This window comes from Bacillus rossius (assembly GCF_032445375.1).
Source record: "Bacillus rossius redtenbacheri isolate Brsri chromosome 4 unlocalized genomic scaffold, Brsri_v3 Brsri_v3_scf4_2, whole genome shotgun sequence".
Lineage (NCBI taxonomy): Eukaryota > Metazoa > Arthropoda > Insecta > Phasmatodea > Bacillidae > Bacillus > Bacillus rossius.
In genome coordinates this window covers 5,220,611-5,248,342 of record NW_026962011.1, presented here as the reverse complement: position 1 = coordinate 5,248,342, position 27,732 = coordinate 5,220,611, and the positions used below count along the sequence as shown (strand labels likewise).

Genomic DNA, 27,732 nt, shown 5'->3' with positions numbered 1-27,732 from the left:
TGAAAATCTGTGGGACATGCTGGAACAGTGGGTAAATCGCCGACTTCACACTCCTCGCGATTGGGTGGAATTTCGTGATCAAATCCTCAGAGAGTAGTTTAACCTGGATGCGATGTACCTGCACAACCTTATGGACTCACTTCATAACCGAATCCAGGCGGTTATCAAGTCCAGATGGGAAGTTACACGGTATCACATGATGCTTGTAATGATTTCTCCTGGTGTGACTAATTTTTTGTCTGGTGAATTAATTTATATATCAATTTGGCTCACATTATAAGTAGCTATAAAGAAGAAATATCTTTATGGCCAAATGTTCTTTGAATATGTCTTTGTTTCTCCACCACTTTCTAGAACCAAAATGAGCCAGTTTTTCTTAAATATATTTTAATAAGTGAACTAATTTTGTGGTATGAAAACACAATTTATGTTCATTTGTTACATATTAATTTTTATAGTTATTTAGAATCTAGAAAGAGACACAACTTACCTATGAGAATGGGATAGTATATGTTAAGAATGGAAGGTGTAAGAATGGCATTAATTTAGGAGGGTGTTAGCAGGATGGGGGTTTGAAGAATGGGGAATCAGGAGTCAACCCTTTTTAACAACAGCTGATGGCCATTCAACCTGTAGAGTTAACTTTCTATAGTTTTTTTTCTGAATGAATGGGCTATATAACAAAGACACATCATTAAGAACTTCACCATTAGCAGTAATGGCTGGCCTAGGCTCTTTCAGTCCTTTACATAGTGGTGGCCTTAGACTTTGTGGGGGCCCTGGGCTACTTACTTTTGTGGGGTCCTAATATTTATGAGAGGGGCTTTACTCATGGGGATTAGGCGTTAAAGGTTAGAAAGTACCCCCACCCCCCTTCCCGGAGAAAAGAGGATTCCTGAAAAAAATAAAAAAAATAAATGCTTTAAATCATTTTAGAGCCAACCAGGAACTTAAGTTTTGATGATGGTTTTGCTAATTTATTTATATGTTAAAAATACTAAAATAAATAACAATAAAGGTGAATGTAGCATTATAAAAATCTGAATAAATTATTTTTACATATTATAATGAAGGGGATTCTATAATTTCATGACAAAACATTATGCTTTACAGGTGCATTGGTATAGTAAAAGATCTGGCACGGGGCCTTTTACGATTGCCCGGCTTGCCTGGAGCCGCCCCTGCCCCTGCCTTTACAGACAGAATCAGGGCCATCAGACTTGACATGTACTTTTGCTGATGGGAAACTGCATACTGAGGGAAATTATACATGCCAGTCTTTATGACACTGTAAGATTTATACACAAAATAAGCTGAACAGTGAGAAATGAATGGTTAAGAGAAACTAGCATCAGGACTATTTAGATTCAACTACTAAAACTTTTAACTTAAGTTCAAAGTTAATACAGTTTTGTTATGTTTAGGATTGTGTACTGTACTTTGTTGTGAAGTAATGTATTTTCTTTTCTACTGAAGTGCTATGTAATTTTATGTGCATGGTTAACACAACATGCTGCTGTGAAATTTAAATAATCATCTAAACTTTACATTTCAGCAATCCTTGAGGTGCCTTGCTTTAAGAACACCATGGTGGAGATATCTGCTACAATCACTTGTAAAGTAGAAAGTGATACTGCAAAAGGTTGGTTGTGCATATATAGTACTATGCTTGTAGTATCTTGTATAATTTTGGTGAGTGTTTGTGCCACATGCAGCATCAAATCAATAACATTTGAAGGCAAAATTTTGTATGCAAGTAGATTGTAGATCGTTCTGTTATTTTAAGGATTCCATTGTCATGAATAGTATCCTAGTAGGTTGAAGAAATCTGGTATGTAATTGTAATTTAATTTCATAGTGTTTTCAGTATTTTGACAAATAACATTTTCAAACCTTATTTTTAAGGATAAATATCACCCTTAGGATATAATATAGGCTACAACATCCAAAAACTCTATCTTTATATAAATTTTGATACGGAATACTATGTAAAATATATTATCTGAGTTTCGGAACAACCTGTAAGCCTAAATAAATAATACTCCCATTTCCTAATAACTGGTATCAAAGCTTTAGCTGTATTAAACAATGAAATTGAGTGCAAACTTTAATGGATGTTACTTCACAAAAATTATTTAAAGTAAAAATTCTACTAATTGAAATCCTTTTAACCATAATAGCGTTCAACCAAAATGACTGAAATAAAAAAAAATAGCATAATGTGTTTGTCTGTTCAGTCAATGCCCTTTCAGATCTCTTTTTGAGAAAGCCGAGAGAGAGAGGGAGAGAGATTTGGTAAGAGGAAGGTAGGCCTGCTGACGTCTTACTCGTGAAATGAAGGCATGACACTGCTGTTCGAAAACGTTGTGAGAATAAAAAGCAGCGGAAGATAGACAATTTATTTTATAGTTAAACAGTTTACACTACTAAATTTAAATGTAATTAAAAATAGGTTTTACATGTATTTTGTATACTATAGTATGTGTTTTGTTAGTAAATATTGGTAAAACTGAAAATGCCTTAATTTACTTCACCTAAATTCTTAAAAAATGAAATGTTAATTATTATCAAAAATTTTGGTTATGCGAAACTAACTACCTCTGCCCTCTTTGTTTTGGTTAAGCGAGATTCAACTGTGTTTAACTGATTACTGGTTTGTAAGTCAGAAAGTGTGTTCTATTGTTAGTTTCAATATAGGGTATGTAACACTAAAGTTTTTAAATTCAAGGTGTCTACAGGTCAGAAAAGTCATTGAAGTCTCGATAAAGTAACGAAACTGAAGAGCTGGTTGCGAAAGCCACAAAATAGGAAAGAAATAATCAGTAACTGTGCTGGAAGTCATGAAACAATATTTTCCAGCAACCTTTTTGTAAATTAAAATTGAATATTTACTCCGAATAGAGAAGATATAACTGACAAAAAAGTAGAAATTGTGTTTTTAATTGAATAGTGATTTATATTTGCAACCAATGTACGAACACCAATTTCCTACATGAAAATATTATTGTGTTTTTTGAAAAGTTGGCATTCCATAAAATAAAAGATCTATTTTAGCAAAGTTTTTATGTCTTTTAGAAACAATATAAAACTGTGGGTTGGAACCATATTTGTTTTTTGATGCCTCACCTCAGCTTATTTTCTAACATTAAATAACAATTTATTGGTGATTGTCCTCGTAAACCATGTGGACGTAGTCACTGAAAAAATTTTAGCTTTCAAATGTAAAATTTAGCACATTGCTGCGAATAGCAGATCTATTTCGTATTCTTATTAATTTGGCTTATTTTGCTTATTATTATCCTTCTATAGATATCCTTATGTTTCAAAGGTTTGTTTTAGAAATGCTCATTAAACTCAGAACTGAACAAAAGAGAAATCTACATACTACAGACTTGGACACTTTCACATTACTTTTACATTATTTCATTTCAGAGTTGCAGCTTCATGTCCCACCTTTCCAATTGAAGGTTCAAGATGCTGTTAACAACTGGAACACTACATTCACTTCACATGAAGGTGGGTTTATAACTCAAAAACCTTACTTTGATTGTAATTAACATTAAAAATAAATCTCTTTCTCATCTGCGGCAGATGAAAAATAAGTAAATGTTATAAAAATTCAGTGACCATTTTACTATGATGTACTGCTGAGTTAAATCTTATCCTGTGTGTATCTTTCTCCTTCATTGCTCACATTCAGTCCTTATTCAAGATTCCCACTTATCCTACAATTCCTATTCTTCCAGCTTTTATCCTACATTATCATATGTTTCATATATTTTTTATATGTCCATTGGCTATTGTTTAAATCAACAGCTCAGCTTTTATTTCTGTTTTTTCCTAAAAGTGATTTAATATTAAAAGCTATATTAACTTCAGAATTTAGTTTGAAAATCAATAATTTTAAAAACAGATTGATTGAACTGGAAGCTGTTTTTAATCTCAATAGTTGAAGTACATTATTTAATTTTTACCTATCATATAAAATTGTTTTGTTCCTAATGAAGTAGGACCAAATACAATAGAGAATAATACCGGATAAATTCAAGATTTTTGTGTGAAAACCTGATATTGTCACGTCAGTCTGATGGATCACAGATTGTATGTCCAGTATGAACAATATATCTGTTTAATACATATGGTACCACATGACTTTGATAATTACTTCCCTTTTCTTTTAACAAAATATTTTTTAATCATTACACAGATTTATGAGGAAAAATAAATTCCAATACTTCAAATTACTTAAAAAGATGTTAATCATGTTTGACACCAGATAATATTATACATATATATTTTAACAATATGCCTATATCTATGAAATATTTTTTGAAGACACACCTCTTGTCACTAGGTTATTTTTTACACTCTTGACTGTGTGTTTAGTATTGAGCTGTCCTAGTGTATTATTAGTATAATATCAAATATTGTTTTCTTATATTGGTGAATACATCACTATGCTTAATAAAATAATATAGAAAAATCATCAAATTTTGCGAGACAAAATCAGCAATCCTGGCGGCATGAGATGTACCAGCATTCGAAACAATGTTGCTAGTACTAGATTTTTTAAAGTTTTAATTTCACTTTAACTGCTTTTTATTTTGTATGCTTAATTTTGAAGCATGGATTCATTTTCAGAACTTTGGAGTAATACGAAAAATACATAATGCCATTATTTTCAGTACAAACACAGGTTTTATTATTATTATTTAAAATTTAGAGAGAAACCGTGTTTAAGTCAGGGAGCTATTAGTACTTCTTATCTCCATGGCCTAAGTCACCCATTAAAACTAGCACAAATTTGAATTTTGCACGTATACTTACAGCTCACGCTGCTAGGGGTGTGTCTCGTGCTTCGCACATGTTAACAGTCGTGAGTTTCCTATATTGTCTTCTTCAGTATTTGATAACATGCTCTATCATGCAGCATGTTTTCTGTATTAATAAAGTTGTTATGGTGTTTGTTATTATTTTTTGTGACATAGAATTTTTGTTTTCAAACTGAAGGAGTTTTACTTGCCCTTAGTTCTATCAACCCTTCAAATTTGATTGTAGACTTTTGATAATATACAGGAATGTTCTTTTGTTAAAATTATTTAATTTATAGAGGTTTAAATACTAACATTTTTGTCGTATTTGGAGTAGATGGGATTCAAACTCACAACCTCAGTGTTACAAGTCAGGTACAATAACTTTCAGACCACAGAGGTCAGAATTTGCTGCTAAGAAAAAAAAGAAGTACTTTTTATATTGAACTAGCTGCAGTAGGTACCCGGCTTTGCCCGGGCTGAACACCGGGTGATATATTGTCCGCGAGTTACAGCAAAATGGATAGGCCTAGCGATATGTCCAGTGTGTTAGACATTAAGAAATGACACATAATTACTGTTTGTGTTTTTTGTGACCTATGATTTTCTGTTTACCCATGGCGATCGGTTGAAAGGTTTAGAAGTTGATGCGCTACAGCGCCATCTAACGGCGAGTTACAAAAAAAACGTATAGCATAAACACCTTCTTCATGATAAAAACACTTCAATGTGCCAACTTTCATGTCGATCGGTCAAACGGTGTAAGAGTTTATCGACGTCATACATGCCAACATCCAACTATATATATTCTTATATTTCAAAATTTTGGGGCTTTCACTTTTGTGGAAAGTGGATGTTCAGGACCTCGAATGGTTTGGAACAACTCCATCTCGAAAGAAATGATATTTTAAATTCCTGAAGTTTTCGAGATTTTGGGGCTTTGTCCCCAGAGGGGGAGGGGTAATTTTGAGGACCCTGAATGGCAGGGAAACACTAAAAATTGAAAGAGAATGATTTTTGAAATTTTATAAATTTTTGAGCTTTGACCCCTGTGAAGGAGGGGGGCTGATTTTGAGGACTCCGAATGGCTCGTAAACACTCCAAATCAAAAGAGAATAGGTTTTCGAAATTTTGGGAAATTTTTTTATTATTGGGTCTTTGACTCCTTGTGGGGGGAGGGTAGTTTGAGGACCCCGAATGGCTCGGAAACACTCCAAATAGTAAAAAAGTATACTTAAATGTAAGAAATTTTTGAAATTTTTTGTAATTTTGGGGTTTTGCACTCCCCCCCCTCCCTCAAAATTGGGTGGGAAGTCGACTTTGGGTAAAAGTTCCACCATGCCCCGGACACTTTAGTTCATAATGACTTAATTTTAATACAATTACCTCCAATTTTTCGAAAGTTTGTGTCTTTCACATTTGTGGCGAGGGGGGGGGGGGGGTGGAGGTTCAGGACCTGGAATGTTTCGGAACACTCCATCTCGAAACAAATTATAATTGAAATTCCTAAAATTATCGAAATTTTGGGGCTTTTTCCCAGAGGGCGGCGGGGGGGTTTGAGGACCCTGAATGGCTCGAAAACACTTAAAGTCTAAAGAGAAAGATTTTTAAAAATTTTTAAACTTTCGAAATTTTGGGGCTTTAACCACCTGGGGGTGGGTGATGTTCAGGACCCCGAATGGTACGGAAACACTCCAAATCGAAAGAGATATAAAGGAATATAAGAATGTACTGTACTCCTATCTACCATAATAACAATATTGACAAATATAAAAACTTATTACCTACCTAAGAATAATTTTCTAAATTAATTAATTAATAACTCTATGTTTAAGAACTTACGTACATACGTAATATTAAACTTCAAACTATACACACCAAAAAAAAAACTAAGGATGTTTGTGAAACTATTTTTTATTTGTCATAATGTTTAAAACTTTTGTAGGATTTGTTTATATGTAAAACTGTGGTGGCCATATTCCGCTTATCTAAAGGAGTATAGAAATTAATAGAGATATCACTCCCTGTACACACCACAAATCTTTGAATTAAGTAAAAAAAAAAAAAAAAAAAAAAAAAAAAAAAAAAAAAAAAAAAAAAAAAAAAAAAAGTTTGTCTGTAAAGTTGGTTTACGGACGATAGTTTAACGTGACGTCATAACAAAACATTGATGAAGTGATTGATCCAGAAGAATAGGAAATATCATATTCGGCCTGAGACTGAGCCGTAATAGGTTTTTGCAACCAAACCATTTAGGCATTAAAAAATATTATATTCTTTGAGGAAGAATTTTTTTTTTAATTTTTCTATCTTTTGTATGATAAAATCTACCTCTGCATACTTTTATGAATAAAATTGAATCATTTTTATTGAATTATCACTATTTTGTATGGATACAAAGGAGTGAAATGAAATGTACAGTTTAATTAATAAATTTACTTTTATTTGCATTCATTATTCAAATATATTTATTACTTTTGAAATGTTACGTGCGCCGTATTTATTTTTACAAGTTCAAAAACAAAATTTCGCATCTGCCGGGATTCGAACTGACAACTTTACGATTAGAAAATAGCGCGGCTGACCGCTCAGCCACGAGGCCATGCATGAAAAATAATAGTTTCAGATGGTATATAAAGTTTATAATCATTTTGTTCATGGTAGGGGAATAATATTATTTTGTTTTAATAACTCGATTTTTTAACAAATACGCATCCCAAATACACCAAACTTATTTATAAGGTGTTAAAATATTTTTTAAAACATTGTGCAAAAGATCTTGGTTGTAATTTGAATTATTATGTGTAACTGTAAAACACCATTGTTGGTTCAAAACGTATTTGAATATTCAACATTACTTTTAAATAACCGTACCGATTGTGCTGAAAATCGGTGGACAATCGTTAAATTACATAATATTAATAATTCAAACGACGAAAATATGATTGAAAAGTCAAATCGATTTTCGTTCCAATCGAGTGGAAGAGAGATACCACGCATGCATACAATGAGCATGAAGAGAGATGCCACGCATGCGTACAATGAGCAAACAGGAACATCCGTAGTGGGACATCCGTAGTGGGACACATTTTCGTGCGTGCAGCTGGCGTTCATCGATTTATTAGATGTTGTCACGTCAAAAACATAGCCCAAAATGAAACAAAAAGTATAAATAACAACTAATTTGTCAAAAAAATTTATTCAACTGGAATGACAATGTTAACATCCACCTGAAATTCAATAGAAGTAGGTAGGTAAGAATATATATATATATATATATATATATATATATATATATATATATATATATATATATATATATATATATATATATATATAAGAAAATAAATGAAATTAAAACATACATAAATAAAATTATCTCACACTCAACCAAACATAATGTTTAATATGAAATAAAGGAAGATGGCAATTAATAAAAAAAATCAACCTACCTGAAATAGTAAAATTCAAATTTTTCAACAATATGTTACATAATTGATAAATATTTCTGGTTCTCGGTCTCAGTAGCCCTAAGACTCTTGACGCTCAGCAGATAAATTATAAACACTAAACCAAACTCCTTGCAAATAAGTAGGTACTGTAAAAAAAAATAACAATATTGACAATAGAAAAAATAAGTAGGCCCTACCAACCTATGAATAAATTTCGAAGAAATTTATAAATTTAAGAATTTATATACCTACAATATATTAAACTTGAAACTATCCACACAATAAAAACCTAAGAATGTTAGTGTAACTAATTTTTTATATTTGTCATAATACCTCAAATACGTATGTTTCCAAAATGAAACAAAGTATAAATAATGACCAATTTGACAAAAAAAAAAATTGTACAACTCAAATGACATTGAAAACATACACCTGAAATTTAATAGAATTATGAGTGCCCTAGGTAGGGAGATAAAATATATATAGAAGAAATTAAATTTAAAAAATGGGTGCGTGTACTTAGGTACGCGCATGTGAAGTTATACTTCTTTGGCATCATTAAAAAATAGTTTTTAATTGCATGCTATAATATTGCGTGGAGTCCCTCCGCGTGGAAGAAGTGAAACTTCGTAATGTGGAATTGAAAATAGGAAGGGGTAGAAATTGATTTTTAGTGAAATCATATTGTATCAAATAAAACTAAAAAAATAAAGGAAATAAATTTGTAACGATTCATAGATTGATCTTCAGAGAGAGAGAGAGAGAGAGAGAGAGAGACACCTATTGAATGTCTATAAAACTTACTTTTTTATGAGAGCAGATTTTCATGAAATAAATCATGAAATCATTCAACGATAAAAGTTGATTATTATATCAAGCGGACGGGTTCGCCCCAAGGAAAAAATTGACGCGGCGAGACCTCTTGGACATAGAGAAATTACACACACTCACTATTTATGTGTTTATGAAACATGATTTTTTTCTGCAATTTAAATTGTAATATACAAAAACGGTATTGAAAATTGAAACAAATATGGCGAAACTACAAACTGTCAAGATCTTTATTTTTTTCTTACTCTCTACTTAGTTCCTTACAATAGAAAAACGTAACGTAATGGCTTGAAAGCAACGACCTAGAGATATATAGACTGCTAGTGGGAGGTCATCTTTGATTCCAATTGAATTTTACAGAATGGTGGGCAAACAGTGCTTTGTTAGCAGACGACGTACGTTGACGGCAATAATACGGAATGAATTATGTTCACTATGTAAAATTACGTGATGAATGAACAGATAATGTGTTGAATTGATTGAATTTACTTTCAAAATATAATTTTTGAAGTGTATTTTCTTTTAGGAGTTATCTTAATTTTTTAATATTAAATTTTGTTTACTTTAAAAATCCAACAAATGTAATCTCAGCTTTTAAATAATAAAAAAAATTATAAGTCAAAAGTAATCAATACAATAATGATTCATTTCAGCTTCTTATACATAAATTAGCTTCATTTAAATATTGATGTGTATGTTAAAAATTTAGGATTTGTGTTACGAATATAATGAGAAGTTCGAGTTTTGGGTGGTCATAAGGTTATGTACTCACACCAGTGTTCAGCAAATGTTCTGTAAATTTTGTTATACATAGCTAAAATTTGTGCTTAACAATAACTGTCAAACATTTACACCTACCTAGGCAATAATTTTCTTTTTGAAGTTGTCAGTCTACTGTTACTTTTTCCTGTATTACATTTCTTGTATTTATTAATGTAATTCTAGAGAGTAGATAAAAATTTCAAACTTTGGTGACAGTGTTATGAATCGTATCAACAGTGTTTATTTATGTGAATTTTATTTTAAGGCAACAAGTATACATCAAAATAGTCCACGCATAAATTCTGTTACAATTACTTCAAATTGAGTCATTTATCTTCCTGGCCCAATTGTCCCATTGGGCAATATCTCTTAACAGTCAAAATTTGGAACTGAGTTTCTTTGCTTACAATTTAGTATACTTCAAGATTCTAACAAGGACTTGTTGGTTGTAATCATGACATAGTATGTAGTTACAGACATCAAGAAACTACACAGGCTACGGAGTAGTAGTAGTTAGAAAATTAAATAGCATGGTATAATAGGCCTCTTGGAGAAACTCACCGTGTAAAATGAGTTAATGTATTGTGCACTACACTGCTTCCACTCAGTACATTTCTCCAGAAGTATGATTTTCAATTGTCAAACAATTATGGTATGTACCATTGATTTTTCTTACGTCATGTACATTGCACATCTTTGATTGACTTTACTAAATTGCATCCAGTGGAGTTTTCCTGTGGGGCAGATCAAGTCTGCAGGAAAGCCTCTGAATTAAAAAACAATCAATTTTTTTTTTTCTGCATTCTAACATGTTTTACATTCAGCAGAAGCTCCAGGAAGACTCTTTGAGAGGGACTGTCATACAAAGAAACATGATGTTAAGGCTTCCTTTATGGTGGGCCACTGCAAATGCGCCAAAAGAAACACGCAACGCCATGGTCACATAAAACCAAATACTGAGTGGTGCTGTCATGCCAGCATTTGTCGGGGGTCGAGCACACTTCTGGAGCCACGCTTGTTTCCAATCATACTATAAGAGGGTGGTGTTCATATAGTTCACCATTTTAACAAGTGGTTAGATTAGGTATTATGAAATTACTGTATGTACCAGTTAATCTTTTTAGCCCATGTATACTGCACATCTAATAATTTTAAAAGTAATTACAGAAATCAGCAGCTTCACAGAAATGTGTATATTACATAATTAAAATTAAAAAATATGTTGTGTAGGTAAGGTGAACAACATTACACGTAAATTACTATTTGTACAAGAGTTTACGCAATAACCAATTAAAGATAATAGTTATTTTTAAAAGTAGGTTTTCCTGGGAAATAGGCAAATAATAATGAATGTGAAAGGTTTTAAAAAGGCCTATTGGGGGAAACACCACGTAAAACAATGAGTAGGCTAAACACATTGAGCACTGTAGGCTTTAGACAAGGTTCATAGTTTCTCCAGACACTCGAGTTTCGATAAGTCACCAGCTAAGATAGTATGAACCGGTAAATTTTTTCCTCGTGTAAAGTGAACGTCTTTGATATTTTCTACATAAAGGCAGGATAGGTTTTAAGGAAAGCAATTTTTTTCATCCTGAATAAAAAATATATATTTGTGTATTAATCTTTTTACCCATTCTCTAGGAGGGAATTGTGATACCTTAAATAGTGGTTAGGTTAGGTTAGGTTAGGTACATGAAAAATACTCTGAAATTGTTTGCATAGTAGGTTCGGTTATGTCAGCCATATTAAGTGAAAAGATTGAGAGGTTAGGTAAGCAAAGTTAATCATACTTTAATTACCATTTCAACAAGATATTATGCATTATTAAGGTAGCTGATCCAACCAATCATTTACTTAACAATTATTTTCTAAAAGCTGCTAATCTCCAGTATTACTGGTTCAGCAATTTATGTACATACAGCCTTATATTTAGGGTTGGTTTTTCAAGGTGGAGAGTCAAAAATGTTTTTTTTTTTTACTGCTATAAATGCTAATTTTCTCAAAAAATGGATAAGTATAAATATGTTACTTAAATTTCTATATAGAGAAGGGTCTGGGGAGAGAGCACCTGAAGACAATACAGTAAATTTAGAAAGTAGAGGCTCCTGGGGAAATGGCAAATAATAACAAAACTGAAAGGTTTTAAAGTGATAAATAAATTACATTTTTTCAAAAAATAATGTGACCCAGATTATACGTATTAATGTAGCTGACTCACAAGTTTTTACTTCAGCTATTACGTATGCACTTTATTTTCTAGAGCCACTACTTTCAAGATTAAAAAAAAAATAGGACAACACACTGTTATAACTGTACATAATATTATCATGAGGTATAGCAGTTAGTGATGACAATTTTATTTGTATTTAAAACATCAACACACAGTCTAGGTTTTCACTCGTCCAATGATTTCCTCTTAAAATCTATCCTAGCAGTAGGTTTGTTTTATCTTGCTACGTAATTTAGATTATCCTGTTTAAAAAATTGCATTGAATCTGAAATATTAACAGCAAAGACACAACTAAAACTCGTAATGAACGAATACGACTACAATAACAAACCCACACAAATCAATTAAAAGTGGTCATTATTCCATTGCAGTCGATTATTTTTAATTGATAGTACTTAGTGATGAGATAAATTCCATGTACTGTATCAAATTACCTACCCGAAATACATATATAATAGGTTCAACAACTGATCTACATGTTGGTCACAAGCGTTGGGTTGAAGAAGGGTTAGCTATTTTCTTGCGCATTTAATGTCGTACTTACACATCACACTATAATGAAACTGTATTTAAAATTATATTTCACTCGTTCCATCTTTAAGTATTACCCGCAAAAACAGTAAAATTGCGAAAAACCTACATTTTTAGGGAATTTACTAGCAACTTGCATCTTTCTCCCATAAGAACCAATGCTTTTACAGCTATGTTTTGCCCACCATTCTGTCAAAACAGCTCTCTGTCTCTCTCGCTCGGATTGTAGTTCCCCAGTATGCCGTCGACAGCAGCAATTGGCGCTGAAAGCAGTGTGATAAGCAGTCTATATATCTCTAGGTCGTTGCTTGAAAGCTATTGCTCGGCAGGCATAGATGAATGACACTAACAGTTTGTATATCTATGACACACATTACATAAAATTAAGATATATTTTTTTAACCCGTTTAAAGATTATTTTTTTAGACAAAAGATAGCCTATGTTCATCCCCAGGATATATTCTATCTCCTTGCCAAATTTCATTACGATCAGTTCAGCCGTTCAGCCGGGAAAAGGTAACAAACAAACAAACAGACATACAGACAGACAGACATACAGACAGACAGACAGACAGACAGACAGACAGACAGACAGACAGACAGACAGACAGACAGACAGGCAGACAGACAGAGTTACTTTCGCATTTATAATATTAGTATTGATCAGTAAAAAAAAATTTTCATTGTGTAACCCATATATTTAAGTATTCTAAAAATATTTTACGTTTTTTTTAGCTTTTCAAATTAGAAAATAAAATAATTTTTAATAATTTGTAGCCTCTGATTGTATTTAATATTAATTCATTAATATAATTGTATTGCATATGTCACATCTATATGTAAACTATTTTTGTAAACTTATTATGAAGATTGGTTTTGTATAGGTAATGTATAGATTATAAGAATTTTATTGTTCTTGGACAGTTTGGTTTCATTTGATCATCATCAAAGAAGTAGCTTTATTGTAAGAATGACAATGGGTTGAAGGTAAAATTTATAAACTGCAGTTATAAAGAATATGTCAGGCTTTTATTTTCTACAGGCCATACACTGTCCTAAAACTACCCTCGTGTGAGTTCTGAAGGTGCCAGTTTGTGGATGAAAGGGGATCGTAAATGCTTTATTTTGGTTTCGTTTGTGGATTAGTACTAACACAATTTTTTTTTTACTGTTAGTAAAAAAATGAAATTAATTATTTTACTGGAAAAAAATGTTGTATGATGTAAACTTTGCAATAAATCCTCAAAGATATTTGGTTGTGAGTTTATTTGACCATCTGCTTTTATTATTTTTGTTACATTCAGATCCTGAAGATGTTCTGTCAGTGCTAGCTGCCAGTGAAAAGGTTACATTGACCGCAAGGTGGCAGCGTCCCGAACTACAGCTGGAAAAAATTCTTGCCATGAACATGCACTTTGATGATTACGTTGGGTTGGGCTGTTTCTACAACTCGGGGAAAGAAACACCTGGCCTTGCTGGGTTGATGGTCGAGATAGCTCATCGGGCTGGCAGTGATTTTATCATCAATGTGTACTCTAGGTGGGTATCTGTGTGGTATTTTACACAGATTCAATGTAAATAAGCTTCTGCGAATCCTGTGGGTTTTTTATTTTAATTTATTGATGTGTAAACATCTTAACTCTCTGTGTACGGCATTTGGTAGGAGTAATTTCGTGAAAATGGAATAGAAGTCGATAAATGGAAATTTGGGACAATGATGGCAGACCCATGGGTAGCAACATAAACCCTTATATCGCCATTTTGGTAAAAATTATGTTACATACCAAACGTATTGGTGTGTCAAATTAAACTTTATGATAATGAAACTACCCTGGAATATATTTATAATCATAGCGTGATGACGTTTTAGCTCGTGTATTGTTATCAACGATGCTTTTTGTGTAGATTCCAAGCTTTACAAGGTGGGCCTAACATGCATTTAAATATATCCATCTTTTATTCTAGTTTTGTGTCACGAGTCAATTTTATTTATTCTATTTTAACTCTGGCATTAATTTGCATGTTCGTATTTATTATTTAATACTTACTTGTCCATTATTTGCATGTTTTTATTTATTATTTCATACTTGTCCATTATTTGCATGAAAAATACTGTGCTTTTATAATTTTTGCCATACAAATATTATATGATCTTTTATATCGCCGACCATTGGGACATGTTTTAGTAAACAGTCACATGGCATGGAATAACAAAATGAAGTTAACTTTGCTTACAAAACTTGCCCACGCCCTGTGCACCAAATCATTGTAGCTTTTCCAAAACTATGTACCTGTAGCGCATCAAGTGCACTATCTTTACTTTTTGTTCTTTTAAGTTACCCTGCCTACACCAGTGCACGAACTGTATCTTAACTGTTCCAAAACTACCAGATGCATATCAAATGTAAATAATTTAAAGAAAAATTGTAGGAAATAAATAAAATTAACTTAACCTACCAGGGTTGGGTTGGGTTAGGTTAGGTTATTACCATCTTGTTAAACAGAATTAATTATAGTTAGGTTTTAAAAATGGGAAAAATTGTTTACTTTTTTCCTTAAAATGAACATTTTTCTTGTATTTATCACGCTCTGCATTATTTTAAAGAATTCTGTGTTAAATTTTGTGTTCCAGTTTCATAGTATAGGTTTATTTGCAAAATGAGACCACATGAATTTGCTCGTTACTGAGTTTAGATGTTTACACATCACTGGTGAGTGTTGAAAAACTCTCACATTTTTTTTTTCAAATCAAGTATTAAATTTTTTACAAATATCAAAAAATAAAGATTTTATGAATTGGGAATTGAATTAAATATAGTGTGAATTTTTTTCACACTTTGTAGATCCATTGAATGGGAAAAAAATGTGAGCAAGTGTTTCATTACTCGCCATTTAACATTTAACATTTAACCTCCATAAAGAAAGAATTCGTATGTTTGCATGTTACAAATACACCTATAATACGAAACTTGAACACAAAATTTAACGTAGAATTCTTTAAAATAATGAATGTGGTAAATGTAAACACATTGTGTTTTCAACAACATTTCTGGACGCGAATCACACATAGTTTCTGCAACCGCCGCTAGAATTGGCTGCCAGATCAGCTACGTAGACTATTGAATCATTTTATTAGCAGACCAACATTTTAAACTATATAATGAAACATCTCTGATGAAAGTGAAAAAGACCTAAAAAAATATTAAACTTTTGTTTTGAACCTGATTTTGGACAATGAATTTTATCAAAATACTGCCCATCTTGTTAAAAATCATTAAACAGTTAATCCTATAAAATTTTTCTTTGTCTTTGTGAACTTTGGTTCACACCACTTGCAACAGATGGTAGCACCATGGTTGTTAAACATTTCCTTTTCTTGACTTCCATTGCATTCTCAAAGTTACTCCTACCGAATGCTATAAGCCTATACCAAGAGCTAAGGGGTGCGTCCATAAATTACGTGAGGCGTTAAGGAGGGGAAATAGAACTGAATCTCACCCAATCTCACATTTTGGAGAAGGGGGGTCTCGGAAAATATCACGTAATTTTTTTTCGCAAGAAACAATGTAAAATTGCGAGAAAACTGGGTTAAATTAAGTAAAAGATGTTTCTCCACTAAACTATGGCTAAACCCTAACAATATAATTTATCACGGTTATATGAACGTCACAAAGTCACTCTTGAGATCACACATGAGTCAGTGTGGACTGAACTATAATGAATATTCTTTTATGAATTTTAGTAGTTCCTATTTAAGTATTTCACTGTTTGATTTTCTCACTATGATTCTAGACTACGTTCTGTCTTAAATACTAATCTTAACTTGTTTTAAATAAAAATATCTAAGCATATTATGTTTTTTTAAAAGTCCAATGCAATCAAGCACAGAGTAACGTATTTACACTAAAAATACACATTTTTTAAATCTCACGTTTGATTTTTGGGGATGGGTTTGTCGAGACAAATCTCACAACATCCAACCAAGGGGGGAGGGGTGTTAAAAAATCGCCAAAATCACGTAATTAATTGACGCCCCCCTTAGAAGTAAAACTAGGAATGGATTTTATTAAACCGGGAAAACTTTAAGTTGTTTGAAAATTCTTTTGTCGAATAACTGATTATATACATAAAGTATACATTTTAAGTAATTTTAATTATTAATCATAAATTATTTGTTATATATAAAAAGCATTTATGTTCTATGATCAGAAAACTAATTTCTCAACAACTCATGTTGGCTTCATAGATGTTACTCACCTTCATTTGAAATTTTTGTGAATGAGTTCCACTTGCTGTATGTATTGGTAGTGGACAGTCAAAAAAATTATTACTTTTTTTTTAAATTTGTTCAAATATCAAATTATTTACGAATACAGAACATTTTTTGAATTATTACATTGTTACATTGCAGACTCTTAGGGTGATAGGAGCTGGCCATTCTTATGCCTAGAGATGTCTCCTGTATTTTATCGTATGGATTTTCCTGAGCTGAAAGAATTATCTCATGTATACTGAAAGTTTGTTAACCTGAAATTATATGGTTCGGCACATTATGCAATCCGGCACCAATCAAGTCACTCGCGTTAAGATTTTTTTTTTTTTTTTTTTTTTTTTTTTTTTCAGCATTTCACATTTTCACACTTGAAATTCTTGTTTAACAGTCTGACAAAATCGCTAATCCTTGCATAGATGTAGTCCCAAACTTGCTGTATTAAAGATTCTGAATTAGAATGATTTTGCTAAGTCTGCAAAACCCAGATCTTGCCATCAAGAGATGGCATTTGTCTAGTATTAGATACCAAGATTTTTTTGCAGAGACATGTAAAGCAGGTACATTTCACTGTGATTTTAGTTACCTGTCCAAGCTGATGACAGGAAGGTAAAGGGAGAAATATGACTCACCACCATGAAAGAATGAAACTGTGCTGCTTGGGATTCTCATAGTTTAAAGTAAAAATTGATTGACAAATAACTTGACATTAATTTAATATTACTTTAACATTCACAATTTAATTACAGCGTAGTCCCGCTAATCTGTACCCTGCTCGTCCAAATATTCCATTAATCTGGACAGGATTCTTTTATAAATAAAGCTGGATTTACTCATTTTTGTAGGCCAAGTGTAGCTCTTTATTATACACTAGTATTAAAGCTAAAATTAATCTGTTAGAGAAGTTATATTTATGAAGGAAAAAAATACAGATTTGTATAGTTTTTTCTATCTAAAACTTGTATTACTTATATTTGAAGGCAAATTTCGTTTAATCCAGACTTACAGTTGTTCGGACTAAGTTCAGTCCCATCTAGTCTGGATTAGCGGAACCCTACTGTAGATGCCATTAAAAACCCAGGATTTGTTACATTTTTTCCTTCATTTTTCTTTGGGGTCAGATGTTTACTGTCACACACTCAGTAAGCCTACTTGTGCCTGACACATTCTTCTACTGCGCAGGAACACCCAGCAGCTCTACCTGTTTGTCAGCATGTTTTACGACGCGGTGCCGCTGGACACAGTAGCGTTCCTGCTCGCAGACGACCGGAGGGTGGACTGTGATAGGCTGAGAGAGGCCTTTAGGGAGGAGCTCGTGCTCGTGAGAGGTCTGTTGCCCGACGACGCCATGGCCTGCGACAGCGACGATGTAGTCGTCGGTTGTGAGAAGTACGCTTCCTTCAGAGAGCACTTCTCCCATCTCGAGCTCACCACAGACATGCTGGCGAGCGGAAACCACCAACCCATAGCGTAGTTACAGCAGTACGTATTTTGTGTTGTTTATTTCATAAAACATTTGTGAGAAATGCCACTGTTCCCTCTACGTTCCCTCTACGTTAAGGGAAAAGAAATCAAAATTGAAAGGCGACATCTGGGATTCAGAATTTTTTAGGTCATAACTTTTGTCAATTTGGTTTCATTAAAGAATAACATGTTAGGTATCAAATTGTGTGAAATAGAAAGGAATCAAGCATATTGATTGGCTGCATTGAATATTTCACTACTCTCAAATAATTGTTGTACAGTTTCATTTTCAGTTTTAAGGATAACTAACACTGTAGTAATTCTGTAGTTTCAGGATAAGAATTATTTTTTAAAAATAATAAATATTAAAAAATTGTTAGGACCCAGCAAGTTCAGTTTTGAATTAATGCAAATTAATGCAAATTAATGCAAATTAGAAAATGAAGTGGCCATTTCTTTGAGAAGGGAGTGTACTTAGTTAAATTGAAACCAAATGTCGGTAATAAACAGTGAGACACTCAAATTAAAGAGAGGTTTGTAGTATGGCAGTGTGGAAGCTTACTGTCACCTCAATCTAACTGATATTTTCACATTCATTATTCTCAACATAAAACACTTATGTAGCTGTATTTTATTTTTAAAAAGTATTTGAATAATTGTTTAAAATGTTGTACTTTCATCCATCTAAAACTAAATATTATCTTAAATGTTGTGGTGTTGCAAAGGCCATGCCTCCCACTTCTTTTTGGAATATTTTATGTAGTTAATACATTTAATTGACTGGTGTTAAGATTTGATAAATGATAGTGGTAGCTGAATTTTGATATATAGATGTGTTTAAAATTACTGTAAAGGATTTTACTACCCATAGGTTTCTTTTTATTGAAATCTGGATACATTTAAAAAAATTTTTTTACATGTTTCGATAAAAACCTTTAAAAGTATTTTTACTTATCTCAGCATTTAGACTAGGTTAAGAAATAGTTTAATGTAATTTTATAGTATTTTTAATGGTATTTTATTTGATATTGGTTTTAGTGTTATTATTCGTATTGCATGGGAGTTGTTAAGAGAGGCAGGTGATGCCCTGAGGTCCAAGAAATAAACATGATCGGGTGTTCCTTTCTAGAGTGGGAACTCAAGGACAAATATATCATGGTGAAGTGAACTTGGTAATGGATTATAATGAGTCAGAGAAGGAATGGTCCCCAATTATATGTATGTAAAAATTGTTTCATGTATTTTAACTGTTGCCTTGATATGCTGTTTTTTTTAAGAATCTTTAAAGCTTGTATGTGATTGATTTTTGGGGACATGTGACTTCCACCCTCATTTGTGGATGGTCATCCAGTAATCATTCTCTTTTCATGATACTGAAAGTTGTGCGGGGTGGCAGTTCTCAAAAATTAATAGTATATAATGTAAAATTTCACTGCCATAGTCTGAGCTACGTTGATCTTAATTTTTTTTTTGGAACATTTTAATTAGAATTTGTTGACCACATTTTTATGCAAAAGCCTACATCGAGGCAAACTTGAGTTTTTTTGCTGAGAAACCTCTGGAAGTATTTTCCGTAATCTATAACTTTTTTCCATCAGACTTTCAGTAACATTTAAAATTAAATTGTTTTATTTGTGATAAACTTGTTATAGGGCTTGTGATAGACGTGTAATAGTTTCTGGGTCAGATAATGGCCGCTATCTTGCTTTGTGAATCTTTGGTCCGGAAAAATAAAAAACTGTATAAATCAAGTTAATGTTGTGAAGAGAATTTCTTTCTTTCAAAAATCATAGAGAGTAACTTTTCATGGAACTGAACCGTATTGTCGGTGTCCAGCAAATTTCTCCAAGTTTATGTAACGGTCAGACCATAAAGCTAGCTGGGAGGTCTGATTTGTGATAACGTATTCAATGATATAAATTTTGATTATTGACTTTATCCACTTATATCTGTTCCCACCTCTCCATGTTGTGGTCAGTGGCCATGCCCCTATATATTTTTATTCTCTGCTCATATTTTAAATCATTTTAATTAATAAATTTTTATATCTCTTATTACTAATTTATGCAATCAGCTTTAGTATATTTAGATTATTATTCTTATTCTTCTTCTTCTTCTTCTTCTTCTTCTTCTTCTTCTTCTTGTTTTAAAGGCAGTCTTAATTGTAATAATTTGTTTTCATTCATTAATAATTATTTAATTAATTAGATCCTTCAAGTTTAAAGGTGTTGCATATTAGTATAAAATAAAAAGCATTTTTAGGGTATTGAGCCAACCGAGCTTTGAAATCGCATCCAGTCGGTCTACGTCGAGGTTGAAAAACTGTTTCATGGTCTGGACACGAGAGTGCGGGTATGGCCGTGATGTCAGGACTGCAGATGACTGTGAGTGGTCGAAGTGGTGTGTGCTGCGTGCAGCGAGCGGAGTGTTGTGGTGACCACCGCGAAGGGGGGTCTGGCTTTGAGTGCCACTGGGGTTGATGGCGGCGACTGGACTAGTGCGACGATGACGGAACTTAAGCTGTCGCCCGATAGGGCTAAAATACCTGCAGGACCTGCACTGTGACCAACAATAAGTCAACCCAATCCACCTTAATATTTCTGGTGAAGGAATCAGGAATTCCTAATCCTCTATGGCCATCATTTAAAGCATGAAAAACATTTTTGCAATTTCAGCAGTTTTAGCCGTGGATATTTTTAGTCAGCCCAGTCTCGTCAAATTGGTTTGGCCTCAAGGGTAATTTGTAGTTTGTGCTAGAAATTGCAGTATTACCAATTTTACGTATAGTCAGTCCTGCAAGAGTGAATGCTAATATCCTTTAGTTGGCAGAACACTTTGTTTGGAATTGGGCCACAATTTTATTCAATTTTCATTGAACTTGGCTAATATGTTTTACCTTAAGTTGTATAATTTAGCCAGATTTGAATTGGCATCACAAACACAGTTGTGTCAATGAATTTTGCATCAGTATTAGACTTTGGTAATTTTCAAAGACTATTAAAAATACTTTGTTGTTTTAATAGAACTGTAATTATTAATCATTTTAATATTTATGCATTTTTGGGTACTCACTATTTATGTGGAATAGTTTAATTAAATTTTGCTGACTTCCTTTTAGATTTTAAGCGTAATTTGAATTTCACTGTCTTATCTTTTAGTGTATTATTTGAACATACATATTTTTGATTTTGGCATTAACACTGTTTACATAACCAGGTTACCGCATCGTCTGTGTTAAAAGGGTTTGTTATGTCATCTGTAACTGCATGTTTGTTTATTAAACATGCTAAGAACTTTATTAAATTCATGTAGCCTATATTATTTATGGTAATTGCTAACCCAATTCAATACTTCTGAATACCGGTTAGCCTCTGCTAATAAGATTTGGTTTGCGTCGTTCTCTAGTGTTAGAGTATTGGGCTTGGTAAATTCATGTATAAATTGGAGATTTTACCATTTGGCACACTAGCAAGAGAAAAATGGAGTTGTTCGCCTTTGCTGGTAAAGTAATAGACCAGCAGGGGTGTAACAACTTTGCCAGCATTTGGAGCCCTACCTAACTTATAATCCTAGTCATCCTAGCAATAAAATAGTAAATTTTTGCCAGCTATCTCCCTCTATATGGTAATAAAATCTCATGTGTACATGGCTTTCATGCGTGATAGAAGTGAAATTAAACTTACAGTACAATTACAAGTTTTGTTTAAGTTCTGTGTTTTCAAATTGATTTAAAACTGAAAATTAAGTATCTTGTATTTTAAGAGGCTTCAGTTTAATGTGTGTATATAATGTGCAATTGCTGTATCTGCAGACACAAGGCCTTGCCTCGCACAAAAGCAAGTGGAACAAAAATGGTGTCAATTAGCAATACCTTTTCATCATGCTCTTCCTGATCATAACACTTTCCTTAATGCTCTGAGCACTATGCTATTTTGGTTATGCTGCTTTTTGTTTAGCTGTAATGTCATCTCCTCTTCTCATACCAGCTGTAAAGTAGTTTTAATTCAAAAATTTTTTTTAGTGAATTGCATTTAACCGTGTTTTCAAACTAGGAAGCACATACTATGGCTTTGTATTACCTTTTTTGAATACAGTACATTTTCTTGCAAATTAGAAAATAAACTGTGAAATAAATGTTGAAATCATTGTATGTCCATCAATAAATAGCCTGCTTGAAAAAAAAATCTGCTGTGGTATTAAACTTTTTCTGAGTTGTAAATGAAGGCATTTCCATTTCAGTCATAAAAATGCTACAATATTGTATTTTATGTGATTTTGTTTTTCCATTGTCAATATTATGTATGTACTGAAAACTTATTACATGATTTATCAAACATGCTTGATAAATATGATGTACATTTTTTAATAATCTATTTTGCAGTTTAGTTAGAATTATGATTTTAAAAAAAGCATCATACTTGTAAAAATATGATGGAGGTATTTGACAACTGGTTTTAATCTGTTGTGTTATCCCAATATATATTTTTGTGTCCTAAGTTGGCAAATCATTTTCAATTTTTAAATAATAATGTTATTCCAGGAATTCATTTTTCTTTTCTTCTCCCCCACTCTCCTCCCTCCCAGCTCTCTCTCCCCCCTCCCAACTCTCTCTCCCCCTTTTCTTACATCTGTGTCAGTCAGTTCTAACCAGTTGTATTACCTTGCACTGGATATTTAGTGTGCCTAGGATTATTTGTGTGTTTTTGCTTGCAATTATATCTTGTTAAGCCATTATCATGTATTTTGTGTTCTAAAGTGTCTCTCACTCTTACTTTGCAGACAAAGTAAATGGTGCCCACTATTGTCAGACTGACACCAACTGGCTTGTTAACATTTAAAATATTACTTTGTACGCCATCATTAATTATAATAATTTATTAAGATTTTTTTTTAAATTTTACTATTTGCTGATATTTCTAAGGCCATAAATATGTGTCTGTTGACAGTAATAATACAGTTGTAGTCAGTTTGGAAAAAGATTATATTCTAATTATTATTATTTCACAGGAGAAACTGTTTGTAGTAATCTGTTATTATTAATAACAAGTCATTCCATTAAGTTATGTGCTATGCTCAAACAAAGCCAAAAATTTTAATATTACATGATATAAAAAAAATTTGTTGATCTAATGGTTGGAACCAAAATGACGTTTTTCTGTGATATCTCCTTAGAAGTAAATGTAAAATGTTGTCAGATGATGCTCTTTATGAAATATGTACATCAAGAAAATGTTTATTCCAAAATTCTCATGCCAAATTTTCCCTTACAAAATACGTTTCAGATATTTTAAAAAAAAATTTAATTAATTTATAAATTAGTGTTAACTTTTGTGCTATATGGCATATATCTTGCAACAGAGCATGCCCAAACAAGGACAGCAGTAATAGCCGAAATTGGAAAGACAGTAAATGCCTATTTAAAGCACACTTCAAACTAAGTATTAGATGCTGAAGCAGTGGAATTGCTAGGTGGGCCAGAAATATTACAAAACTGGTAACCATAGTGAGTTAGCCATCAAAATCATCTGTTTAAGATCTGACAAACCAAACTGCATGCAGAGCTAGTACTTACTGGCAGTCCGCATGGTGTAATGTGTACAGTGAGAGTTTAACTCAACATTCTCAGGTTTGGCATATTCTGTTATCATAGGGGCAAGATTATATGGTGAATTGCGATAAAACCGATATAGCACCACAAAGCATGTTGGTACGAAATAAAATATGAAATGCAAGTTAAATGCATCATTTAGCACCAAAATTTGATTAAAAACATGAAATTAACCAGCATTTTGACAAAACTTAACTGAAACCATAACTATGTTACCTTTTATTATCGTAAATTAATTGAATGTAATTATATACCATTACTTCAGGACCAAAATGTATAAACTAAATCAATTGAGAATAATTAATTTAAAGTTGTTTGATAAGCATCTCTTATAAGTTACATATTTTACATTAATCACTTTGGCACATGTTCAAACACTCAAAAATATACCAATTTATATTTATTTTTCAGAGTAGTTCTTTTTGAGATGAGCTTTTTACAAATTATTTTATTGTATAAGAAGTGCAAAATGTGTCAGTCAAAATTGTGAAATAAGTATTTAGAAATATTTTTTTCATACACATTTGCTAAATAATAAACATTTTTTTTAATAAACATAATGTATGAAAATAAAATAAATAACACCAAAATCTCCTGTGTTAAACACTGAAATCTCCTGTTTTAAAAACAAAATTCGTCCAAAAATAAAACCATAATTTCTTAACCCTAGCAGTCCGGCACCATTTGAGCCACTACATACAGTTGTATACTGCAGCTTATTTGAATTTTTTTTAGTAGAATTGTTGATTTATTATTAATTTTTCTTTGGTAGTCATGTTAAAACTATATTGACATTCAATAATTTGGCAAACTTTCTAATCCGTCATGGCTGTAACCTTGAATTTGCCGGATTGAAACCTTCCACATGAACTTCGTTTTTTTTTAATCCTTGGTGTTGACCAGGAATTCATATAAATTCGGTTTTTGCAAATGAATGTCATAGTACGAATCAATGAATGTATCGAAGGATTCAAGTTTGTTTGAATTAATTACTGGTACTTGATTTCAAGCAGGAGAGAGCCTATAATGTGGAAGCATGCAGATATGAGGTTAACACATTTGAACCTGGCCTGATATCATGCTATCATGTGATATTTGCATCATGTATTTTTAATGAGCCCCCTCCTAGCCACATAGACAGTGATATGCTTGTTTGAACATGCAATAAAAAACATAAACTTCTTTAGTACCCATGCCAAATGTTAGGTGAATGTTTTGTGAGAGAAGTTGTTCATGTGGTTAGAAGTGATGAACTGTTAGAAAAACCTTACTAGTGTTATCTTGTAGCGTGTTGAATATTGTGCAGATTAATATTATTAGCCTCATTTAAGGCCAGTTAAATTCCCATGTCTTACCATGACTAAAATACAAAGCTGTTACAAGTTTTCAATAGCTGCAATAAAAATTTTATTTATGGAAGATGGTGCATACAAATTAAAATAGCTCTCCAACAATAAAAGTTTCTATTTTATTATGTAGCAACAAAACCAACATTATGTAATACACAACCACTAATAACCATGACTAAAGAATGAACAAATAAATATGAATGTACAACAGCAGGTAAATTCCTGTCACACTAAGCCCAAGATACTTTGTCTTACCCATCACACCTGCCAGTTTCTGTACACTATGTCAGGTACATGGAAGCGCCCATCCAACACTTTTATAGTCAATACCAGAAACTTCCATTAATATTGGTGCATACGCCTCTTACAAATACATAACCATAACCTACGATTGCTTTCATCACGGGACAAAAAGTAATAGCAAATAGAGACAAAGTAACCATTTTTATATTTGAATCCCAATATAATCACTTTTATTTATTTTAATTTTTATATATCATGTATTTTGTATATACTTACAATGTTAAACTGGGTAACAGTTCCGTTTGTTATTTTAAAATTAAGAACTTCAATTATTTTGTTTTATGAGAATTTCTGATATTATGAAAACATTTTACTTTGTAATATATGATGTTCTTAATATTTTAGTTTAGAATACTGCACTGAAATGCTAATTTCACAAAAATAGATGCCAATTTTTAAAATAAATATGCTAATTTTGGGGAAAAAGTAGATGCTAATTTTTCCAGCCCCTGGTAATGTAGCGCTTTGGGTTAATTAATTTATGTGAAACAGCACTTTTTTTGCTTACTGGCCACTAAAGCACTTCACATTTCTTACAAGTATTATATATGTATGATCTATTTTACTAATATTTTACTACTGAAATCTACATAAACACAACATTAATTATATAACAGGAATAATGCTTAAATATCTTAAATTATTTATATACAAACATTGCACTGTCGGCCTTTGGAGTATCACAACTTCATTAAATTTTACAAAGTACATCATTTTAAAAATGATGTATAACAAGTATGTACAGAAATAATTAATTTATAAAACTATATAATACCTACATAAAAAAATATGTACACTGTCTTTTTAATAGTATTCATTCATACCTATAACAATTTTAAATTATAGTATCTACAGACATTTATATTCATATTTAAAAAAATACATCATGAAAATACTGGTTCTGATAAAATCAATTAAAATTCATAAGTGGTTGATTATTTAACACATTTGGTTTAGAAAATATATATACCTCTTAAATATCTGATATATCTACATTTCATTTATAAAAGACTATGATGTGTGAGGATGAAATATTTTATACTATATGTTCATATTATTATACTAAAGGTCAGTCAGAATTAGCACAAAATCACATTTTGTAATGTGGTAGTACTTACAAACAATAAAGTAGTTTTAGGCATCAAAATATTCTAAAATGACACATAGCTATTTTTTCAGAAATTATTTTGTGTATGCTTTGTCATTCAAATTACTAGTCGAGGTGTGTGCGAACATTTTTATTTTCGAACAGCGAGCAGAACCAAAAAGTAGTTCGTTTAGAGTCTGTCTTGCTAAAGTTAAGTATGAACTGAAGCTGTAACCCTTCAACGCTGTGCCATTGTCATAACATCTATTGAATTACAGTGTCAATTGAGAATGATTGCTGGGATTCTAAACTGAAATTGTAAAAGAAGCATTTAATTGATACACATGTGAAGCATCTTAAAATGTTTAGAAAAGTTTATGTTAAAGTTTAAGTTTAAGTTTAGTTCGCTTCTATTTGGCTGCCATTTTAGCTCTGGTAACATCTAGATGATAATCAATCTTCTGCCATGTTTTCTGAATCATGTCCACAGTTACAGTTGCAATTTCTGCAGTGGTGCTCTCTTTAAGGTTCTGAATATTTGTAATCATCTCAGCGTACACAATTTTTTAAAATGTATTCCTACAAAAAAGAGTTGACTGTGACCTCTTGTGACCATGAGGCTTAAAAGGCCACATGTGCAGGGAGCAGCAGTGGATGTAAAACAAACTCATGAAACTATAAAATGTTTTAATTTATTATTTTAAGTCATATTTTTATTATGTTATATTGAATGCATGTTGATGAAATTTTGCCAGACTATTTCGGTAGGTAACCTCTCACAGTATTTGAATATTGGAATCAAAATTATTAAAAAAAAAATAAAAAATTAAGTATTTCTTGAAAAGTGTCACTGGTTGTTGTTGAGTGGTCCCTACAGATTATATGTGTAGACCACCTGCCATGCACCGTTCTTTTCTTCTTCGCTCGTGGCATTTTTACCCCCTCATACCTCTTTTTCTCTCCCTCCTGTTTCAGATGCCTTGCGGGGTTTGGTTCACTTTCTGAATAGAATGGTTGCAAGGTAATGGCATAGT

At 32.1% G+C, this 27,732-nt stretch overlaps 1 protein-coding gene across 2 annotated transcripts in view; it reads left to right on the top strand.

Moving 5' to 3' along the window:
* LOC134542357 (uncharacterized) overlaps window positions 1-23,234 on the top strand; it is a 196,566-nt gene extending 173,332 nt beyond the window's left edge. For both annotated transcript variants that reach the window (XM_063386528.1, XM_063386530.1), the window contains 4 exons: window positions 1,556-1,642; window positions 3,433-3,516; window positions 13,922-14,156; window positions 18,070-23,234. In XM_063386528.1, coding sequence (XP_063242598.1) covers window positions 1,556-1,642; window positions 3,433-3,516; window positions 13,922-14,156; window positions 18,070-18,361 — 698 coding nt within the window. In that variant the 3' untranslated portion in view covers window positions 18,362-23,234. The remainder of the gene's footprint in view (window positions 1-1,555; window positions 1,643-3,432; window positions 3,517-13,921; window positions 14,157-18,069) is intronic.
* Window positions 23,235-27,732: the final 4,498 nt, after the last annotated feature.